Genomic DNA, 18,863 nt, shown 5'->3' with positions numbered 1-18,863 from the left:
ATGCATGCTCAAATGCGGAACTAACACCCACAGCTGCCCCACATCAAACATGTTTCATGACCGGTTTCGTCTCATTCGCAGTAGTGAGCGAACGGCATTCTCTCGTACGCTCTCAAGCTCACGTTCCAGTCTCTCATACCTAACCCTCTTCTATGCTCAACTGCTAATAAACTCACCTGGCGACCGTACAGAATGGGGAGGGAGCACCATTCACTTGCGTATTCGTGGAGCTTCGCGTAATGTTTTCGATTTTCTCCATTCTCAGTATCAGAGTCGACTTTGTTGAAGCACGTCGTGGCCGAACGTCGCGACGACTTTGTTTTGTTGTTGTGGTTGCTGTTGTTACTGCGCGTGGTTAGTCATACGGGGAGTTTGTTCGCACCCCTTTTTCGGCATCTAAGTTTGCGCAGCGGGTCATTGCGTGTTTTGTGTGAGGTTGTGTGTCGCGCGTTGCTAAGAAGCGTGTTTGACTGTTTCCCGGAGTGTAGAGCCACAAAAAATATTCGCCAAGTGTGTTGGCCTTCTAAACCGTACCCGTCGCAGAAAATAGAACATTTGAGGTGATTTGAAAATTTGTAAAGCATAAACAGGAGCTTGTACAAAAAGCATTGTCAGTAACGCCCATAATTTCCTGTTCATCGATTCCTTTCCATCATACAAGGCGCCATCTTCTCGCAAGTGTTTGTTTTTCCGTGTCGTCGATCCTTCAGATGTGCTTTTAGCTCGGTTTGTTTGTGTGTATGTGTTTGTGTGCCCGTATGTTTGAGTGTGTTCATTACGCGCCATAAGTATTCGTTTGTGATCGATTTTCTTTCGATTGCGCGACCCACTTCTGGGTGATAAAGTGCAGAATAGTCTTTCAAATTGTGTTCGATCGGTTGAGGGAGGCTGTGAAGAGAAGATCGAACCACTTGTCGAGATACTGCAATCACTATCCACCATCCCCAACATCGCATTTGACTTGAACGATCAATTTTAAGCCTTTACACACATTTTAGCTTGCTTTCTTTGTTTCGCCCACGTTGACTCGTATGTTTTATTGTTGGTGTTGTTTGGACACGGAATTTTACTTCACCTTAGTGGCTAACAAGTAAGAAGGTAGGGACACAGTAGGGAGAAGAAGGGCTAACCTTTTCTCAACCGTTTGGCAGGGGCCTACTAAATATATTAGAAACAATAACAGCAACATTAACATAATAAAAAGGAAGTGGCGAACCACCCAACACGATACCCTACTCTTTCCATTCTATCTCTCTCTCTCTGTCTCTCTCTTTTTCTCTCTCTATCTATCTATCTCTCTCTCTCTCTCTCTCTCGGGGACATTCACACACACATTCAAATAAGTGTGTATTACCGTAACGTGTATTACCGTTTCTGTGTAACGATCGAAAAAACACGAAAATACAGTGAATCCGAAAATCGATTGTGAAACTAGGTGCGTGCGTGTGGAAACCAGGTACGAACGGAAAAAGGAAAAATCATTTACCGTGTGCAACTACTGAACAGTGCAAAGCGAAAGAAACAACCGTAGGAGTAAGTAACACTGTACGCAATAAGCGAAATGTCCAAAAAACCGTTTGTGGAGAAATTAAATGCCAGCAACAGCAGCACGCATGCAGCTAAGCAGTGAGAAATGCACATCCTTTCGTACGTTTGCGTTTAATGGAGCAATTGTGTTTACAATGCAGTGTCCTGGCGCAACCTTCCCCGGAGGGGGTGCTGGAAGGAACCCTCTCTTGTGTCTCTTACCTGTCCAATCCTGCGTTGTAGCAAAACATTTAATCGATAAATTCATTCCGCACACGATATGGGTTAGACAAAAACAAACAGAACTCGTGCAAACATGCAAACGCCACATTACCACCCGTGACCATCACGATGAAGGAATTTCCTGCAATAAAGTGAGGGACAATAAGAAAAAAAAACTAACCATGTTCTGCAAGAAATCGAATGGCGTGTTCGGTGCCCTTTAATGAATGGGCAGCGAAAAGCGGATAGACACCTACATACCTGTGTACATAAATAAGGGATGAATTATTAAACATCAAACACATTTACCGGCGAACGTATGCTGCTGGATGGGTGTTGCAAACCCCGACTGATCCTGTCTGCCTTGATCGGTTTCACCGATTACGGACGATTGCGCACGGGACATTTTCATGTTGTAAATAATACTGTGGTAACAATGATCGAATAGCAGCTGGCAAGAACGTGATTCAATGTGTGTATGGCTGTGGATTGCATTTGTCTCGTTTCGCAGAGAAAAAACGCTTTGTACAAAGTTGCAGAGGAACCTTGGCGGATAAAATTGCGCTGGAACGAAAGGGGTGTGCTTTCAGGGGAATGATCTACCACGGTTTTTAGCAGAGTTTAGCTCCGTTTGGCAACCACAAATTGGCTAGGAAAATATTCGCATGCGTTGCTTGAACGCGTGAACGAACGATGGAAAATGATGAAAGCAAAGGGAATATAGAGTGATTTGTACACTTCACGCACTACGAAGTGTGGCATATACCACACATCCAACACTGGCCGAGGTGGTTGGGAAGGGTGCGTCACTTTCGAAGATGCGAAGAGGCGAAAGCTTCACACCAACGCTACCGATTTAGCTAACACATTGACTTCTTGTGCAGTATTACGTATGTAGCGATGAAAATTTCATGACTCGCCTTTGGTGTGTCGGCGTATATGTATCTGAGCATATGGTCACGATATACCGCCCCATGGTAGGTTGCCGTTTGACGATTTCGAGGGCATTACCAGACAACTGAGAAACCTTACGCGTGTGTTGTTTACCACGCGGACGGAAAGAGGACATGGAAGCTCCTTTAGCCGTGTGTCCTTGGCCTCAGCTTACCATTACAGGGTTACAGAGTTTGGAAAGTTTCTGACGACGAGAAAGAAACAAACTCCTGAATGTCGCCAAACATTAAATGAGGTACATTAATCACACATTAAGATGCGAAGGGGCGGAAACGATATTTTATTCCACGTTACATGTTACCAGTTGATCGCCATTTATTTCAGTATATGTTAGTCCCGGCGCTGTGTTATCAAATACTGATGGCGGGTTTATTGATCACATTTACGTAAGCGATTTAAAGTTGCGGGAAAATGTGAACAGGAGCAACAAAAATAGGTAAATAAATAAATCGCAATCGAGTGTTCATTTTGTTGTTAAAAGGAATCCAAAAATTAGTGAAAGCTAAAGTAAATTAACACTACTTACTGTGTGGAACGAGGTCATTGGCAGGTTTGAGTTTGTGATTTGTAAAAGTCAAACTATTAGAAGCAAGAAATCATTTTATTCACAATTGAAAGTGCAGCCTAATCATTCTGTAAGCAAACTTGATTAATCCAACAGTGCTGTGGTTGTTTGGATGTGAGCGTCGGGATTTTGCAGACGAAAATACGATCGTGTCACCTGTTACCAGCTTGAAAGTAACTGTTTTAAGCGCCAGATCTCACCGGCTGAAAAGGTTTGAGGTCAACATTTTTGGGGCTGCAACCAATCGCGAATCAGCAGCACTAAGGCTGACCGACCACAAGCGGTACAGCAAAGACAATCGAATTTTTCGAAGGTCTCTGATTGAGGGAAATTGACTTTCTGGTATTGGTGTGCAAGCTTTTGCTTTTGTTTGTTGTTTCCGACGTTTGTTTTGGTTTCGGTGTTGCTTCTATCGTTTGTATTTCAAGCCTCACCAAACGCCAAACCTTCCAACATTCGATTCAATCATCGTCGCTATCACTTGCCTTTTTAGTGGATATTTTTATATTGTCAATTGAAGTTTCAATTTCATGCCTTCGGGTTTTTGCTCTCTTCGTTATTGCATACTGTACTCGGGTAGTAGTGCGTCAAGCACGGTTTACTCAAAGCCACTCTGGCCAGATAAATTTTCCAACTATTTGTGCAATTTTCCTATTGCTGCCGATAGTACGAAACTAGGTCAGTATTGTCGGGAGCTTTTTGCAATGAACGACGATTGATTTTGGTAAACCGTTTGTTTAAAGAAGAAGAAGAATATAAGAACTATCATGGAAAAATACTTCTTCAGTTCTCATTCATTGTGGCATTTGGGCTTTAAAACAGAAGAGCCGCCGTAAAGTTCATAGAATTATTATACCTATCCACTTGACGTGCTATATGAAATTGAAACGCACTGAATTATTCATCCAGGAAACAGTCGTTTGGATTAAAACGGAAATTATCGTCCATATGACCCATCAGGGGAAAGGTCAAAACATTAGAATGTCACATTAGAATTGTCATATGAATTGTCATACATCAGTTTTTGTTTTTTGGATGGAAGCCTTTTTTAAGAAAACCCTTCCAGGGTTTATTTGTTGTATCAAACAGGTATAAAGTTTATAACAAGGCACCGTATGGAACATGGGTTGTAATCGTTATGATGAGATCTTTTCACTTTCGTGGTCCACTCGGTCGTCCGGGAAGGCATCCACGATGAGTCGGAGACACGAACAACTGACCAATGAATCTACAAGCCATTGGACTGATGGTTCTCGCCATTACTCAATCATGCTGCATAGGCCTTGTAAGAGGAGGAGAATCCATCCCATTCCACAGTATGGGATGTATAAGATGTATATTATATGCGATACAAAACTTGTACGTTGCCATCTGAACATTAACAAAAGCCATTTATTGGTTGTATCAGAAGTGGTTCTTTATCTCCTGGCACAAACGACGATAAGATAGCGCTACAAGTTAGTGTACGTGTTTGCTTTTATTTGTATTGTAGCGCGAGTTTGTCGGTCATTTGTCACACAGTTGTCATCAAACGGGCAATGATAAATGACAAAAAAAATCGGGTCGCGTTATCGTGTTAACGTGCGGTTGAGTCAACGTGGTCCGGGATCTTGCAGTAGTAGAACGCATTTTGAGCCACTTTCTGCGATCTATCGATCCAACACCATCACTTGCTTGGGTTTGATTTAGTTGTTTTTCCTCTCTTTTTGCTTGTATCTACTACCCGACACACGGTGGCGGGCGAAAGTTGGTACGCGGTCGCGGAAAACCAAAGCGAAACTACTCCGATTGGTCCACCTATAAATAAAAAAGCAACCAGTTGAGTCATCCGAAGACGAGTGCCCCAGCTGTCTTCATTGGCTTTGCCTGTTTCAGTGCCGGTGGAATCCAAGAGCAGGGTGACTACGAAAAAAAACATCACGCAGTTGGCCACCAGTATGTGCTCTACCGTGAAGTCCACGCGTTGATGAGGGCAAACGGTATTTAATCCGCGCGTAACCGAATCGTTATTATTGTTATTTTAGTTTAAAAATATGTTTGTTTCTTTTACTCTGTCAGACTGTTCTTCTCTTCTCTTCATGCCGGTTCAAAAACCATCTTCCGTTATCATTACTTCTCACTGAAAAGTGGACCAACTTCATCGTCTCACTTTGTAGCTTCCATAAAGCTTGTAGGGCACTCGATTAGGGCGTTATGATAAGGTCCTGCATGAGAAATTTCCGACATGTGTGATAGAGAAATTAATAGTTTTCCTTATGATGGTGTAAAGATTTGGAAAAAAATCAATTTACATTTCCGTGCGTTGCTAAATGAACCATTGACGGTATTATATAAGGTGACCGCGTTCGCGTAACGCCATGCGGAAGTTTGTATATTTTCGTTTCAGTGTGCATTGCTTATAATGATCATTTCTTTGCAAACCTCCACAATAAAGTACTGATAAAATCTTTATGGCTCTTCGATGGTGCGTTTGAGCTGGGTACAGTAAATTATATCGCATCGTAAGCAAAGGGTTTTCCTTTTTTAAAATATAGTTTCTTGCATTTTAATTATACACTTCTAAGCAGCAGTAGAAAGGAGTTAGTTTTATCTGTGATCAAATTTATGTGTGATGAAAAGTTTTTAACATTTTGTTTATTTCAGCTTGTACCGACAATTTTACTTTGCTTAAAATTAGGCCAATTAGGGCGTCGGTGCGGTTTTTGAAGAGGTAGTAAGAATGACACAAACGTTTCCACCAGTGAATTTCGATTGGTAGAAGGGTTTTAGTAATTTGGTGCTGCCGTTCAACACTAAATGGCAAATTGGAGCATGGAAATTGTCCGTGATCTGTTAAAATGATCTTAAAAGAAACAGCTAAATGTTTCGCACTGGCCCAGATCTCGCAATGGATGATTCATAGGCGTTTGTTTCCCCTTCGTACTTAGAGCCTTAATTTGATAAATACCATAACACTGCAGTTGTAGTGGATTTACCAAAACCGTTAGGTAAGCCGAGTTCAATTGAATTACTTTTTTTTCGGTGGATTGGTTTCACAAGCGGCCGCTCCAAGCCGCCATATCTATCGAACCTTAGGTCCTCCACCTATACTCCATCACCGTTAGACAATTCGTAACGACAAAACACTGGGGGTCAGGTGGGGCATGAAACGAGCTTGTACGATTTACAAACGACTTCCTTTGTGCTGACTCACTGGCACAATACAACAATGTATAATATTCCCTCAGGGAGGCGTTCATGATGAACCGACGATCACGATCTCGAAGCTCTTCGATCGGTGAGTGTCACAGCATCTGCTGGAGTTCGCTTTTTTTTATTTTTCATTTTCTTTTTGTTTTTCGTTTTGGTTGAAAAAAGATGGCCACATGGAAGGAAGCACTTTTACTCTTTTAAATTTGACAACGGGTTTTCCATTACAGGGATTGGTGTTGTAAAAAAATGAACCGCATATCCGTAACCACGAATTCGTATCCACCATTATTCCTGAACGAGCTTCCGATTTTAGTGCTGAGTTTGTAAATCGAAGAGAAATGTGAGGGTTTGATGAAACAAAAACAAAAAATGCAGCTTTCGATTGTTGCTTTGCGGTTCGGTTACTGAATAAAACATTCGGAGGCAAAGAAGAAAGAAAGGAAACAACCAATTCGTTCCTCACACTCATCTGGCACACCGACACCAATTTGCACCATCTCTGTGCAAATTGGTGTGATTTTTCTCTTTTCGAAAAGTGCTTTTCCTATTTTTGCCTGAAATAGTTTTGAATATCTTGCTACCGGCAACGCTTTTCGCATGCTTTGTGCGCTTTTTTTCTTTTTGCTTGTTTGCTATTGCCATTACAATAGGTCGTGAATGTACTAGGTTTTCCCTTGGGCAAAGGTCAAGTTAATTTTAATATAAAGCCCGAATGACATTCCATTGAGACGAACTTTCTTCAAAACTATGTTACCGAACGCAGGAAGAACGCGGTGTATGGCATTTTGTTCGGTCTTGGTACAACCCGATTTGTTCGGTGATTAATTGTACCGTTTCATAAATCATGAAGCGAAAAGGAACAGTAATGGTTTGTGATTTTCTATGCCACGATGAGAAAAGATACATTATTCATGCGAGTGGAAATAATACAAAAACAAAAATGCTTTAATTTCGACTGTTTTCTTTCATGTAGCAAAGTGTGCCAATGCTGCTTCCAACTGTAAATATTTTTGCACATATCAAAACTATGTCGGGTGGGGTCTTTTATTGATTACCTTACGTTCAGCAGGGAGGTTTTTGTTGTGTATTGAAATAAGGGCGGTTTTTCCATATTTTCCACCTCGTTATTATCAGCATTATTTTATCATAAATTTATCATATATCCCGTACGATAAGACTCGTGAGGTGGGTTTATCCGGTTTCTGGTATGATTTGAATTTGATTAAACTTCAAAAATTTGATTGATTTCTTATGTCCCCTCTTCGTGTTAAATCAGATCTTGTGTAAAAGTCGCGTCCCTTAGTGTCGGTCGCCACATTTGAGCAATTCCTTGAAGCCACCATCGTGTTTCATGCGAGTGAACCGTTATGACGAATGGATTCGATGATGCGGAGTGTGCAATCGTGCAATACAGTGCGAAGCTCGGTGGAAACGCGGCACCAGATGTAACGTAACCGAGTGCGAACGCAAAGGCGGAAGGTGCCAATACGAGCAAGTGTAGAAGTTGTGCAGAATTTCTTGTCAGTGTTTATTTGGAAGATGCTTTGTTGCTGTCGACGACACGCGAACACAACCGTTCATCAATCATCATCAGCTAAGGATAATAATAGGAAAATTGTGCACAGCTAACCCGTTCGTGTCCATGCGCTAAACTTGTACTATTCCTCATCGTCTAAAACTTACTATGCTACTATTACTACTACTAAGCTCCTTTTCTCTAACCACTACACACTATCGCTTTGTACGTTGCTGAACAAGTTGCCGAATCTTAGTCCGACAAACAAACTGCTACAAGTGTGCAGAACTTTGTATCTGCCCTTTCTTCGAAGGAAGGGTCGATCTTTCTGTAACAGTCAACCGAAACGTTCGGTTCCTACTCTCAAGAGTGGGCTCTAATCGTACACTCAATACCACCGTCAATTTCATACCCACATATGGATGCACACAGCAAATTGAAACCAACCCTCGAGGACTACATCTTAGAGATGGAAACCCGACCACCCGATAGTGGTCAGGTCACGGAAAACGACGTATGGGCGCAACTGCATCAGAAAGAGGCCGATCTACTACTGGCGGCCGAACTCGGTAAGGCACTACTGGAAAAAAACGAGGAACTTAAGAAGAACCAGGAAAAGCTGATCGATGATTACTCGGCGAGAGTTGAGGTAAGTTGAATAGCGCAGTCGATGGATTTAATATACCTTATAAACCGGATATGAATTTACAATAGTGCAGTACCCATTAGAGCACTTCATTTCAAGTAGTTTACAAAGAATTCATAGTATACTAGCATTTTGAAGTGTGTTTCCTGATAGATCTCTTCAGTGCTCTTCAGTGAAAAGTTGTTATATCTGCGACAAACTTAATATATAAATCATAACCTTTTCAACATTCACAAAGCGATTTCAATAGATCTCAATGAAGACTTTGAGAAGGCATGTACAGAGAAGAAATATAAAACAATGTGCAGAGAACACAGATAAAATTGATTTAGTTTCGAAGGTCACTTGCGAATGTAAATCGTGAAATGTCGCATGCTCAATATTGGGTTCAATCAATAGCTTCACATTTATGTTCGAAACTGACTGGTGACTGACGATCGAATAGAAAATTTTGAAAATGAGAGAAAAACATCACAGGTATTAAATTAAATTAAATTAAATTAAATCGTACCAAATGCAAAATAACTTCCCCCTACAGTTTAAAAAGCGTTAGAATAGATTCGCCCTATGGAGTATGGAAAAATACGAAACTATCTACTTTACTCAAATGGTAAAAATGTCGTTCTGTTCTTTCAGTAAAGTGAAAGGAACGATCGTATATTTATAATGGAACGGCATGAGTTTTGCCATGCTGTAGCGTGGTCAACCGATCCAGAGTGGTATTCAGATACTTTATCGTGATACACGTTCGAGTGGGCGCACAAAGATAGCTAGTGGTTTAAAACTGGTTTTTCTGCAAAGAATATGTGAAGGATAAAGTCATGGCACGCGGAATGGATCTTGCCAGTATTGTGGAGGTCTTGTTGGTAAGGGAAATGTTTAGAAGTCTGCAAAGTTTATTCCCCGTTCGACTGGGTGACCTTTTCCATTGGTGGACGTAACGACATGACGCTACAAGAAAATGGGTAGTTCTAGTCGAAAGCTAACACAGTTGGACAAGGGTCACGTTGCAGCACAATTGCACATGTGCTAACACTGTTTCATGTCTGGTGGATCGGTATGGACATCCACTAATGTTGGATAATTTAATTAAAGTGCTCCCAAAACCATCGTTCAATGACGTTGCTCCGCCTTGCCTGCAGACGACTCCATTTGGATGAAGGAATTAGCGATAGTAAGTTTAATTACGTACGTCTATATGCTTTATGCAGAAACGGGAACTAGAATAGCACATTTTATCGATCATTGCAACATGTTTGCCGTTCAATGGTTGTGTACCGTCGTTTCTAAAATTGCTGAGATCAGCTTTCCCTGTTTCTCGGGATCCTATCGCCGATCGTTACAAATCCGACAAGGTGCTAACCTTACTTATGAAGCACCCGCAAACCGGGCAGGAACGCGGGCAAGGAAGCCCGAGAAGATTGTTCGAATAAATATACTCACACTCGCACATTTGGCCTTTGAAGGGGTATTAAAGGTAATCCGGGAATTACTCCAACTCTACCGGTCCGATCAAACGCTGTCCCCTTCGTAAGGCGAGGCCACAAAAGCGGTAAATCGATAAATTGCACCTCCGCTGTGTGAAACCAAAAAGTCAAATTAATTCTTAATCGTTGAACTGAATTTGGAACTACCTGGGTGTCGGGGTAGTGTGTCGAACTTAACTATTATTTTCGAACAATAGTATTGTGATGACTACGGGTATCCGTTATGAGGGTGGACAGTTAGTTGAATGAAAAGCGGTGGGGAAAAACTGTTGGCACAAAGGTGACAAAAACGAGAAGCTGGTGAGTGATTGAAATAGCAAAGGTTTGTAGGAATTGCTTGACACTGGATTGATGCACGAACAAACGGACGGATGGATGACGTTATGCGCCATTGAGTCATTAGCTAAATAACTCAGACTTACACCTCTGCGATGACGCTCCAGTTACCAGTTTCATACAGGTACTGGTACGGGTTCAATTTTTCTGGGGACGCACATAAATGTAAATGAATAACTGTTACAGAGTGTATAGTTAGCAAAAGCGCTCACCGACTGCCTGTAATTAGAGTTGCGACGATAACGAAAGCACTAGGGCACTCGGCACAACACATTACCGTATGCCTTTAAATGCATGTGCTGCAACACTCTCTTTGTATTCTCTTTCCCGTAACACTCTGTCCCGATCGACATACTAAAAGCAGCTAAAATAGTGGAGACATTCGAAGTACACGATGACGAAGTCATTGCAATTTCATATGACTTCATTTGCCAGGGTAGATTTTTTTTGTGTATTAACTGAAAAGATTATGCAAATCAGGGAGCTGAGAGAAGATATTGTGATCAGCAAGCGATAATTATTTGCTTGCCAAACGGGATGTAAAATCGGTAAGACGAAAGGGATTTGCGATCATTGAAACGCTTTGGGGGATCGACAAAAAGTAAAACGAGCAACGTTTGCCGAGAAGGGAAAACGTTCAATGTCGTCAAGCTAGCTGTCGGGCTTAGTCAGGATGCAAGCAGTTGACCTCATCGAGTGAACTGAGCATGCGCGAGGTGAGTCATAGGAGGATCGAACTACAACCGAACGAAAGACTGTCATGCTCGGTTAGACGACGAACATTTGAAATGGGTTACGTTATATCGCAGATTAAAAATAACCTTGAATCAGAGTAGGAATAGGAATTTCCGAATTTCAGAGCATAGGAATAGAATTTTAACAAAATTTTATAATATCCGACTAAAAATATGTTTTTATTGTTGAGAGGAGCAAAACGTTCTAGTTGTTTTACCGTTGTTTTCAACGTTCCCTACTGAGTTATGCTCAAATGTTTAATTATTCTTTTTGTTCGCTTGCATGTGAAGATCGGGAATAGCTGGAAATGGTTGATAGCATTGACATTGATGCGGTACAATACTACGAAAAATTTCTCACGCAACGCAACGAAAGGACAGAAGCCTATTCTTACTTTTGACTCACTAGTTGACCTTGTAGCGAAGTGTGATTCACGCACGATGGTTGGTAACTTCAAGTCTATTGAGACGTGAAGCGGAAAGGGAACGATACAATTCGTACGGGGTTCACGGTTATTTATCCAAATTTACTACATGGTTTGGCATCGCAAAAGAACAACCAACGGAGCGGTTTTACGGCGCACGGGTGACTGGCGTTCCTTAGCATTTGTGTCATATTCTCCTTACGATCACACACTCTTGAGAAGGGTAACACATAGATTGCTGTAGGTGAAACCTTTTATCTATTTCTGACAATGCTAAGCAGCATGATAACGAAAGTGGCTTTTTGAGCCTTACGACCATCATAAGATTGGGATTGGAATCGGGCGCGGTTTCGATACTTTAGATCGATGCACTCCCAAACGAGATAAGCCCGATTTTGGATCGCTCGTCTGATGTTTGTGTGTGTCCGCTATGTTCTGAAATGAATCACACAATTTGGAAAAGCGCAGTCAAATCGCTCAGATAAAAGCATGCTATTATCCCAATCATTAACAGTGCTATGCTAGCGATTTAATGCGTACAAGAAAACGTATCCCAAAGTGTGAAGACGGTAGTTTGGGAAGGTGGATAGATAAATCTTCAAAATTGCACATCATGACCATAAGGAGGATTACGATAAACCGTCTTGAGGTGTTGGAGCTTATTGCGTACGGTTGGTAAACGAACGTGTGACAGTTAGTTTCCGCTTGTCCAAATTGAGATGACTGGTATAAATAAAGAGTTGTTTATGTTTTCAGAGAGCTGACTGAGTGAAGGATTTTGATAGAAATAATGAAATATACATATCTTTATAAATACATTGTTGCAATGATTGATTAAAATAATACTACTGCAATTGTTGTTTTTTTTAAACAAAGTTTCTTTCTCTCTCTTGTTGTCTGTAACGATCTCAAAGGTCACGCCGGCCTTTTCTTAAGGAGGAAGGTTTTCCTTTATGCTGTTTTTCCAGTCTAATTCCTTCGTCTGTGATCCATAACCAGAGCAATTTATTCTTATAATTCCCCTTCCAGCTCCACCAAACACGCATTTATGTGCGCTATTATTTTTCACCAGAAAGATACGGGGTTGACATTTTTTATTTAGCCGAACAACAAAGCGATCGTTTCTATGATCATCATCAGCGTAATCATCCTAACGGCAGTTTTTGGTGGCATTAAACTGAAGCACTGTTGTTTGCCTCTCTTTTTAACATAGATAAGCTATTTAATTGGCTCCATCTTACGTTAAACAGTACCGTGTTGCGTTGAATATGGTAGTATTACATTTCGGTGACATTTTCTACCGCAAACCAGGGGAAGCAATAGGAAGAACATATAAAAACAACTATTAGAGCTTGTTTGCCATGTCATGAAGGAAACTTGAGAAACTATGGAAAAACTAACCTTTCCAGAATGTAGTAAGCGTACCCTTTCGCTAGCTACTGGTAACCACGAAATGAATGAAAACTGAAAGTGAGAACAATGTAGAACATGACTATCCTGCTACGTGGTAAAATATGTCGTGATACGACCAGGCCGTTCTAACCAAGCAAAAAAAAAAACAAAACAATGTAAAACTGTTCTGCATTTAAAACTAACGGTATTGATAACGGGTGGGAAAAAAATATTCTATAGTCTGAGGCGGATTCTGTGCAGTTTCTGCTAAAGTAAAAGAGATAACAACTAACGACCGATTTACTAACATTATTCACATGCGAAGGCATCTGTAAACAATTCAACACCTCAAAACCTCATTTACTGCAAAAATCATCTCCGTTTTTCTTGCCTTACTCTAAGCACCTCTATTGTTGAAACTTAATACGGCGGTCGGTCGATCGAGGTCGCTTTGAAAGGTAACCCGTCCTCTTCAGCTGCCTGGCCCCACATGGAGTTACATGAAGTTGCACAACACGCACGAAAAGACTACTTCTGCACGTTTCGTGAGCGGTTATAATTTGCACAAAAGTGAACAATTAAAAAGCCCAATCGCACTATTCACGGCTTAGTGTTCTGTTACTGTACGCAGATCCACCGTTTGCGATTAGTATAGGATTGATTGTTTATCATGTGCAACGGAATCGTTACGGGTTGGTTAGCCGTAACGATGGTTCTTGACGCACAACTTGTTAGTTGGTGTTTTTGATTTTGCTATACGTGGTAGTTCGTTATCGATGGTACCACAAAGCCTTCCTAACATATACCCCAACACCACGTACACCAGTTGCTAGCGAATCGAGGATAAATATTTCAACAGCTGTTTACTTGGTTGAGGAGAAGCGAGGTAAGGTTTTACCAGTGCGATTATACACTCATGCATGCGGAAAAAAGTTGCTTTACATCGTCATCACATGTACCGGAGGAGAGTGACTTAAGTACAACTTTCACGTCCTACCATCGTTTGTATTCACAAAATGATCCGAATCTACTGATTCGTTATTTAATCAAATCAAGTATCAGAAATATTTACTAATAATTCAAGCCGCACATTGAGCAGAATCAACCACATTCGTTAAAAAAAATCCTCAACATGCCTAACGATTACTGCGAAAAGCTAAGATAAGAAAAAACACAAGATCATAATGTTTCGTTAGTTAGCCACGGTTAGTCGAAAAAATAATATGGAAGCCCATTGAATGTCCGGAAGACGCGTTTAAGGAGTTCCAACTCCAAAACACCCACACTAACGAGCCAATTTTAACAAAACTTTGATGACGTTTCCCCACTACCTGAGCTGAAAGATCCGTGAAGCAAACTGAACTGAACGATGATGACTCAAACGTCGCAGCAAAAAGGCAACACAAAAAATCGATGATCATTGCGGTCAGTTAAGCAGTTGCAAACAGGTCCGTCCATTTCTTCACTTCGTTTCGGAGTGCGAGAAAACAAAAACGTGCCGCTGGAACAGGCGTGGCACATCGAGGCGTACTCTGTTGATTCATATGCGATATGTTCGATGTTATAAGTTGATGAGATTTTAAAATTTCATTTGAAATTCGAAAACCTGCCCAAACAGCTATAATCCAATCCTCCTAATCGCATTCGAACAAACGCACGTATCATCTCCTATAATCGAACCCCCATTAAATTTCGTACGATCTCATACGTGCTGTGGCATGAAGAACATGGTATTAAAATTTCGTCAAGTTCGAGAGCCGGGCTGTCGACAAATTGTTACTCGTTGTGTATCGGTGCCATACGATGACACACTAAGTTGCATACACTTTTCGATCCCTTCATCCCTCGACGCAAAACATTGCATAACGTCTGATCGATCGATTAGTTGCAGCTTGATCGATGTCAAATCTTCTGCTGGGGGTCGTTAAACGGATTTTAGACTCGCTTGCCAACATTGATTTGACGCCTTCTTAGGCTAACTCGTATATTGGCTAGCTTGCTGCAAGTAAACGTTCTAATTAGGCTTAATTAAAATTTTCCCCTTGAAACCGAGCAATGATTCCTTTGCGAATCGCACGAAATCGATGCCGGTTGTATACGTGTTTTGAGTCTATTTTAGTGATCGTTCCTTTGCTGCAATCGATGTACAAAGAGCTAATTGGGAGTTGGCATGCCCTCGAATGGTTCATCATTTTCGTTTGGGGTTCAACGCGCACGGACCATTTCGGCTGCTAACTCGAGCCGATGCTAGAGAAGCTTGCCCATGTTTTGGGTTTGTGGGTGAAATTAGACAAATTAATAGCTGGTAGTTAGGTTCGTATTTGCAACATACACGTTAACACGTTTCCATCGCTAGTGTTTTGTTTAGGGATTTTAAAAACGGGTTCCTTTTGAAACGCTCTTCCGGATCTAGCCCGTTAATGGCAGACAACATTTCGGAACTCATAGTTGCAGCGTAGGTGGCGAAGCGCGGAGGGATTGGTAGGATATGATTTATTTTTCCAGTCATAAATAGCACCGTAGCACGTTATGACGTTCTAATTGGCTTTAGTTTGCTATTGTTTGTTTTGCAAACGTTGCAAAGTTTCACTATGCCGTTTGTAGGTTGCTTAGTTAAGAACTATTTATGGTTCTTTTCGTGCATGATGAACGGGCATGAAAGCGGCTAGTTCCGCCAAGGCTGTAGTAATAGTTTGCCTCAAACGTTTCGAGATTCTTTCGCGCATTCCGGTCATAATTAGTCGCCATTATGTGTGATGAGGTTAATGTCGCAGACCTGACGGTGTTGTTGTAGCATGTAATGGAGTTGGGTTAGGAGATTTAAGAGAATAGCGGGTTGGTGATACTGCGAAGAACGATAAATTTGTAGTCGATACCGTTACCTTCGCGTTCAGGGTTTTGTGAGGGCCACTCGCTTGAAGTCAAATATAGAAAAAGTCCACTGTGGACTACTTGGCAGTCCAATGATGCCAACCTTGCCAACTTACCTAGCTGACCTCGTGAATAATTTCTCCGTATTGATTTCAATTCCTCTTTCCCGCAGAACTTGGAGCAGGAAAAGTATATCCTTAAGCGGCAGTTGGAAATCAATTCGAGCGAAAATGAGGCAATCGTTCTGGAGCTCCAGGGTGACATCAAGCAATTTAAGCAGAAGCTGGAAACGCAGGAACAAATCATGCGCCAGATGGAACGGGAGAAGAATGTATTGATCGAGGAGTTGACCGCGCAAAACAACCGGCTGTCGAACGAACTGCAAAAATCGAATGCAACTGAGCAACAGTTGTCGGCTCAGTTGCAGGAAATTAAAGAACAATGCAATCGACGCACGCTCAGCATACAGGATCATGTGAACAGTCTCGAGAGCTTGAAGAACGAGCTCCGGCTAATCCTGGAGAAGAAAAATGAGCTGGAGAATCGGCTTCACATGACAGCGAACGACCGCGAGAACCTTTCAATCGCACTCAACGAAGCGTCCGAAAGGATACACATCCTGGAGCGAAGTACGAAGGAGCAGGACACCAAATACCAGATGACGGTACAGACACTCGATCGATTAGAACGCGAGAATGGCACGCTTAGCGAGCGTTTGGAGTCGTTTGATTCGCAACGATCGTTGCACGGGGAGCTGCAACACCACTCCTCATTACTGCAGGAGATGAATGGTGAGGAGGAAGGAATAGGTTCGAAGGACGAAGCCAGTCTTCTCGTCCTCAAAGAGGCCCAATCGGTGTACAAACAGTTAAAGACACTATGCCAAACACTGCGCAGCACTCATCATGATGATGATTCAGGTATGAAAAACTAGTAACTCTTCTAACTGTACCTGGAGCTCGAGGCTATTAACGTTCTTTTGATACCCATATGTAGGTCTTCACTCCGACATGTCCTTCTCATCGCTAGACAACACGATGGCGTCTGTATCAATGGCAGCGTCAAACTCGGTAACGGAAGCAACCAGCGCCAGTATGACCGTGAATGATAAGTTTAGTCGCGGCATGTTGTCAGCAGTTGCCGACGAGCTCGTGCACATTATCATGAATTTGGATGCGATGCAATTCAAGACAATGTTTGAGCAGACGCGATCGATGCTAATCGAACAAGAGGAAGAGCTGAAAAAAAAGAACGACGGCATTATGCAGTTGGAAAGCAAAGTAAGCGGTAGTTTATTTATAGTAATTTTATAACTGGTACGTTGATTAAACCTACATTATCTCTTGCTATCGGTTTTTCTCTGTATCGTTTAGCTGTCCGTGCGGGAGGTTGAATTGCAAAGTACGATCGAGGAGCGCAATCAGGCCCGGGAAGATGCATCTCATTCGAGTTTGGCTCAGGATGAGACGGTTGTACAGGCGCGTAAGGATCGAGATGCAGCAATTGAGCGACGTACAAAGGCCGAGGTTGAATTGGCTAAGACTCGAGTCGAGCTAATGCAAGCCAACAGTCAACTACTGGAAGCAATACAGCAGAAGGTTGAGTTGCTACAGCAACTCGAGCAGTGGCAGATCGATATGCACGAGTTAATTGAGGAACAGATGAAGAATAAGCTTATCGAGTCTAGTACAAAACCACAGTCACATCAGAATCAGTCACAGCAATCATCCGGTGCTTCAACGACCGGTGGCCGTAAGAGCCGTCTGTTGGATTTGTTCTACCACCGATAAAATCATGACGGGGAAGTGTTGATTAGCCGTTCGGCTGATGATGCAAAATGATTGGGAATGCATTCAAGCGAATGTAGAGGTTCACTGATGCATTTAACTTATCATGGTAAAGCACGAATTCCTTTGGAAGCAAATTCGATTGCATCCCGATTAGAAATCACCTGTATCTAAGGTATTGTTATTTTACGGATGATACTTCATACTCGAGCAATTTGAAAATGTGCGGTGTTTCTCATAGCTGCCTCGCCAACACAACCACATTCCTTCGACTAAACGACCAAAAGACTTCATGTTCACGACGCGATTTTATTCGATCGTCTTCTTTAAAACCTGTTTGCTCGCGTGGCCCAAAGTGAATGGTTTGGCCATTTTCTTATCATGTGAACCTAAGATCAAACTTGGTTGTGTATAAAACTAAAAACAAATAATAGTAACGATTAGGAACAACCAGACTTTCGAAAGTCAGAAGAAACTAGGCGATGGATTAGAGTATTTTTAATTTTATTCCTTTTCATAGAGAAAGTGGTATGCTTCATTTACCATTGATTAACCTTCATGTGTTGCTAACCAAATCTTATCGTTAATGTATCATATCGTGACGAAAGTCCCAGAGGTTTAAGTGCAAGACGTATTATGTGCGCAGAGTTTTGTTTTCAATTGCAAGGTGTATCAAAAAACACACACGCACCTGTGCAAATGTGATAAGATTTGATAAAAACAAAATAACAGAGTGCACGGGTATGAGAATTACAATACACTAAAGCACGGAAAATTAAACGGTGGCCTTTTTGTTCGAACGCAAGTGATACACACTGAGCTGCTTTACTATGCAATATTTAACAGTGAGAGTTACTAATATTGAACATCCTAAGTAAACTAAGTTGACAGATGTAGAATGAATGCGAACGTTGATTCCAATGTGTATAGTGAGTGTACGTATAGTGAGACCAGGAGAGAATGAAAGAAGCATAACATAATTTTTTTATGAACGTTGAAAGCTGCTCATACTAGTTGAGCCTATGGCGGAGCAGTTAACGATCAGCAAGACAATGATTAATATTTGTATATACTCGTATTACAGCTAAATGTGAATAATAATTTAACAATTTTTAAAACGACTTTTCCCAGTGTTTTTTTGTATCCTTTTAGAAAAGACAAAACAAGTTCAACCTGGAAAGAAATTTAGAAAAGCTGTTACAGCTGTTG

General features: G+C 41.5%; 1 protein-coding gene across 4 annotated transcripts; it reads left to right on the top strand.

The window, feature by feature from the left end:
* The first annotated feature begins 238 nt into the window (after positions 1-238).
* LOC125760432 (bicaudal D-related protein homolog) lies at positions 239-18,775 on the top strand. Of its 4 annotated transcripts, none has more exons than XM_049420572.1 (5): positions 239-560; positions 8,409-8,625; positions 16,040-16,787; positions 16,864-17,147; positions 17,241-18,775. In XM_049420572.1, the coding sequence occupies exons 2-5, from the start codon at positions 8,446-8,448 to the stop codon at positions 17,655-17,657; spliced, it is 1,629 nt and encodes a 542-aa protein (XP_049276529.1). In that variant the 5' UTR covers positions 239-560; positions 8,409-8,445; the 3' UTR covers positions 17,658-18,775. The 4 variants fall into 4 exon arrangements, with proteins under 4 accessions (XP_049276529.1, XP_049276527.1, XP_049276530.1 ...); XM_049420570.1 differs by having other exon boundaries at positions 7,737-8,625; XM_049420573.1 differs by having other exon boundaries at positions 246-354.
* Positions 18,776-18,863: the final 88 nt, after the last annotated feature.

The sequence above is a fragment of the Anopheles funestus genome, chromosome 2RL (assembly GCF_943734845.2).
Source record: "Anopheles funestus chromosome 2RL, idAnoFuneDA-416_04, whole genome shotgun sequence".
NCBI classification, from domain to species: Eukaryota; Metazoa; Arthropoda; class Insecta; order Diptera; family Culicidae; genus Anopheles; species Anopheles funestus.
Note: the sequence above shows the minus strand (reverse complement) of the source record. Positions and strands in the feature narration are given on the sequence as shown.

Excerpts from the sequence above, each read along its gene's own strand:
- LOC125760432 (XM_049420570.1), top strand. The coding sequence starts at position 8,395 with ATGGATGCACACAGCAAATTGAAACCAACCCTCGAGGACTACATCTTA. Across the intron at positions 8,626-16,039 it reads ATTACTCGGCGAGAGTTGAG|AACTTGGAGCAGGAAAAGTA; the intron begins GTAAGTTGAATA and ends TCTTTCCCGCAG. Across the intron at positions 17,148-17,240 it reads TTATGCAGTTGGAAAGCAAA|CTGTCCGTGCGGGAGGTTGA; the intron begins GTAAGCGGTAGT and ends TGTATCGTTTAG.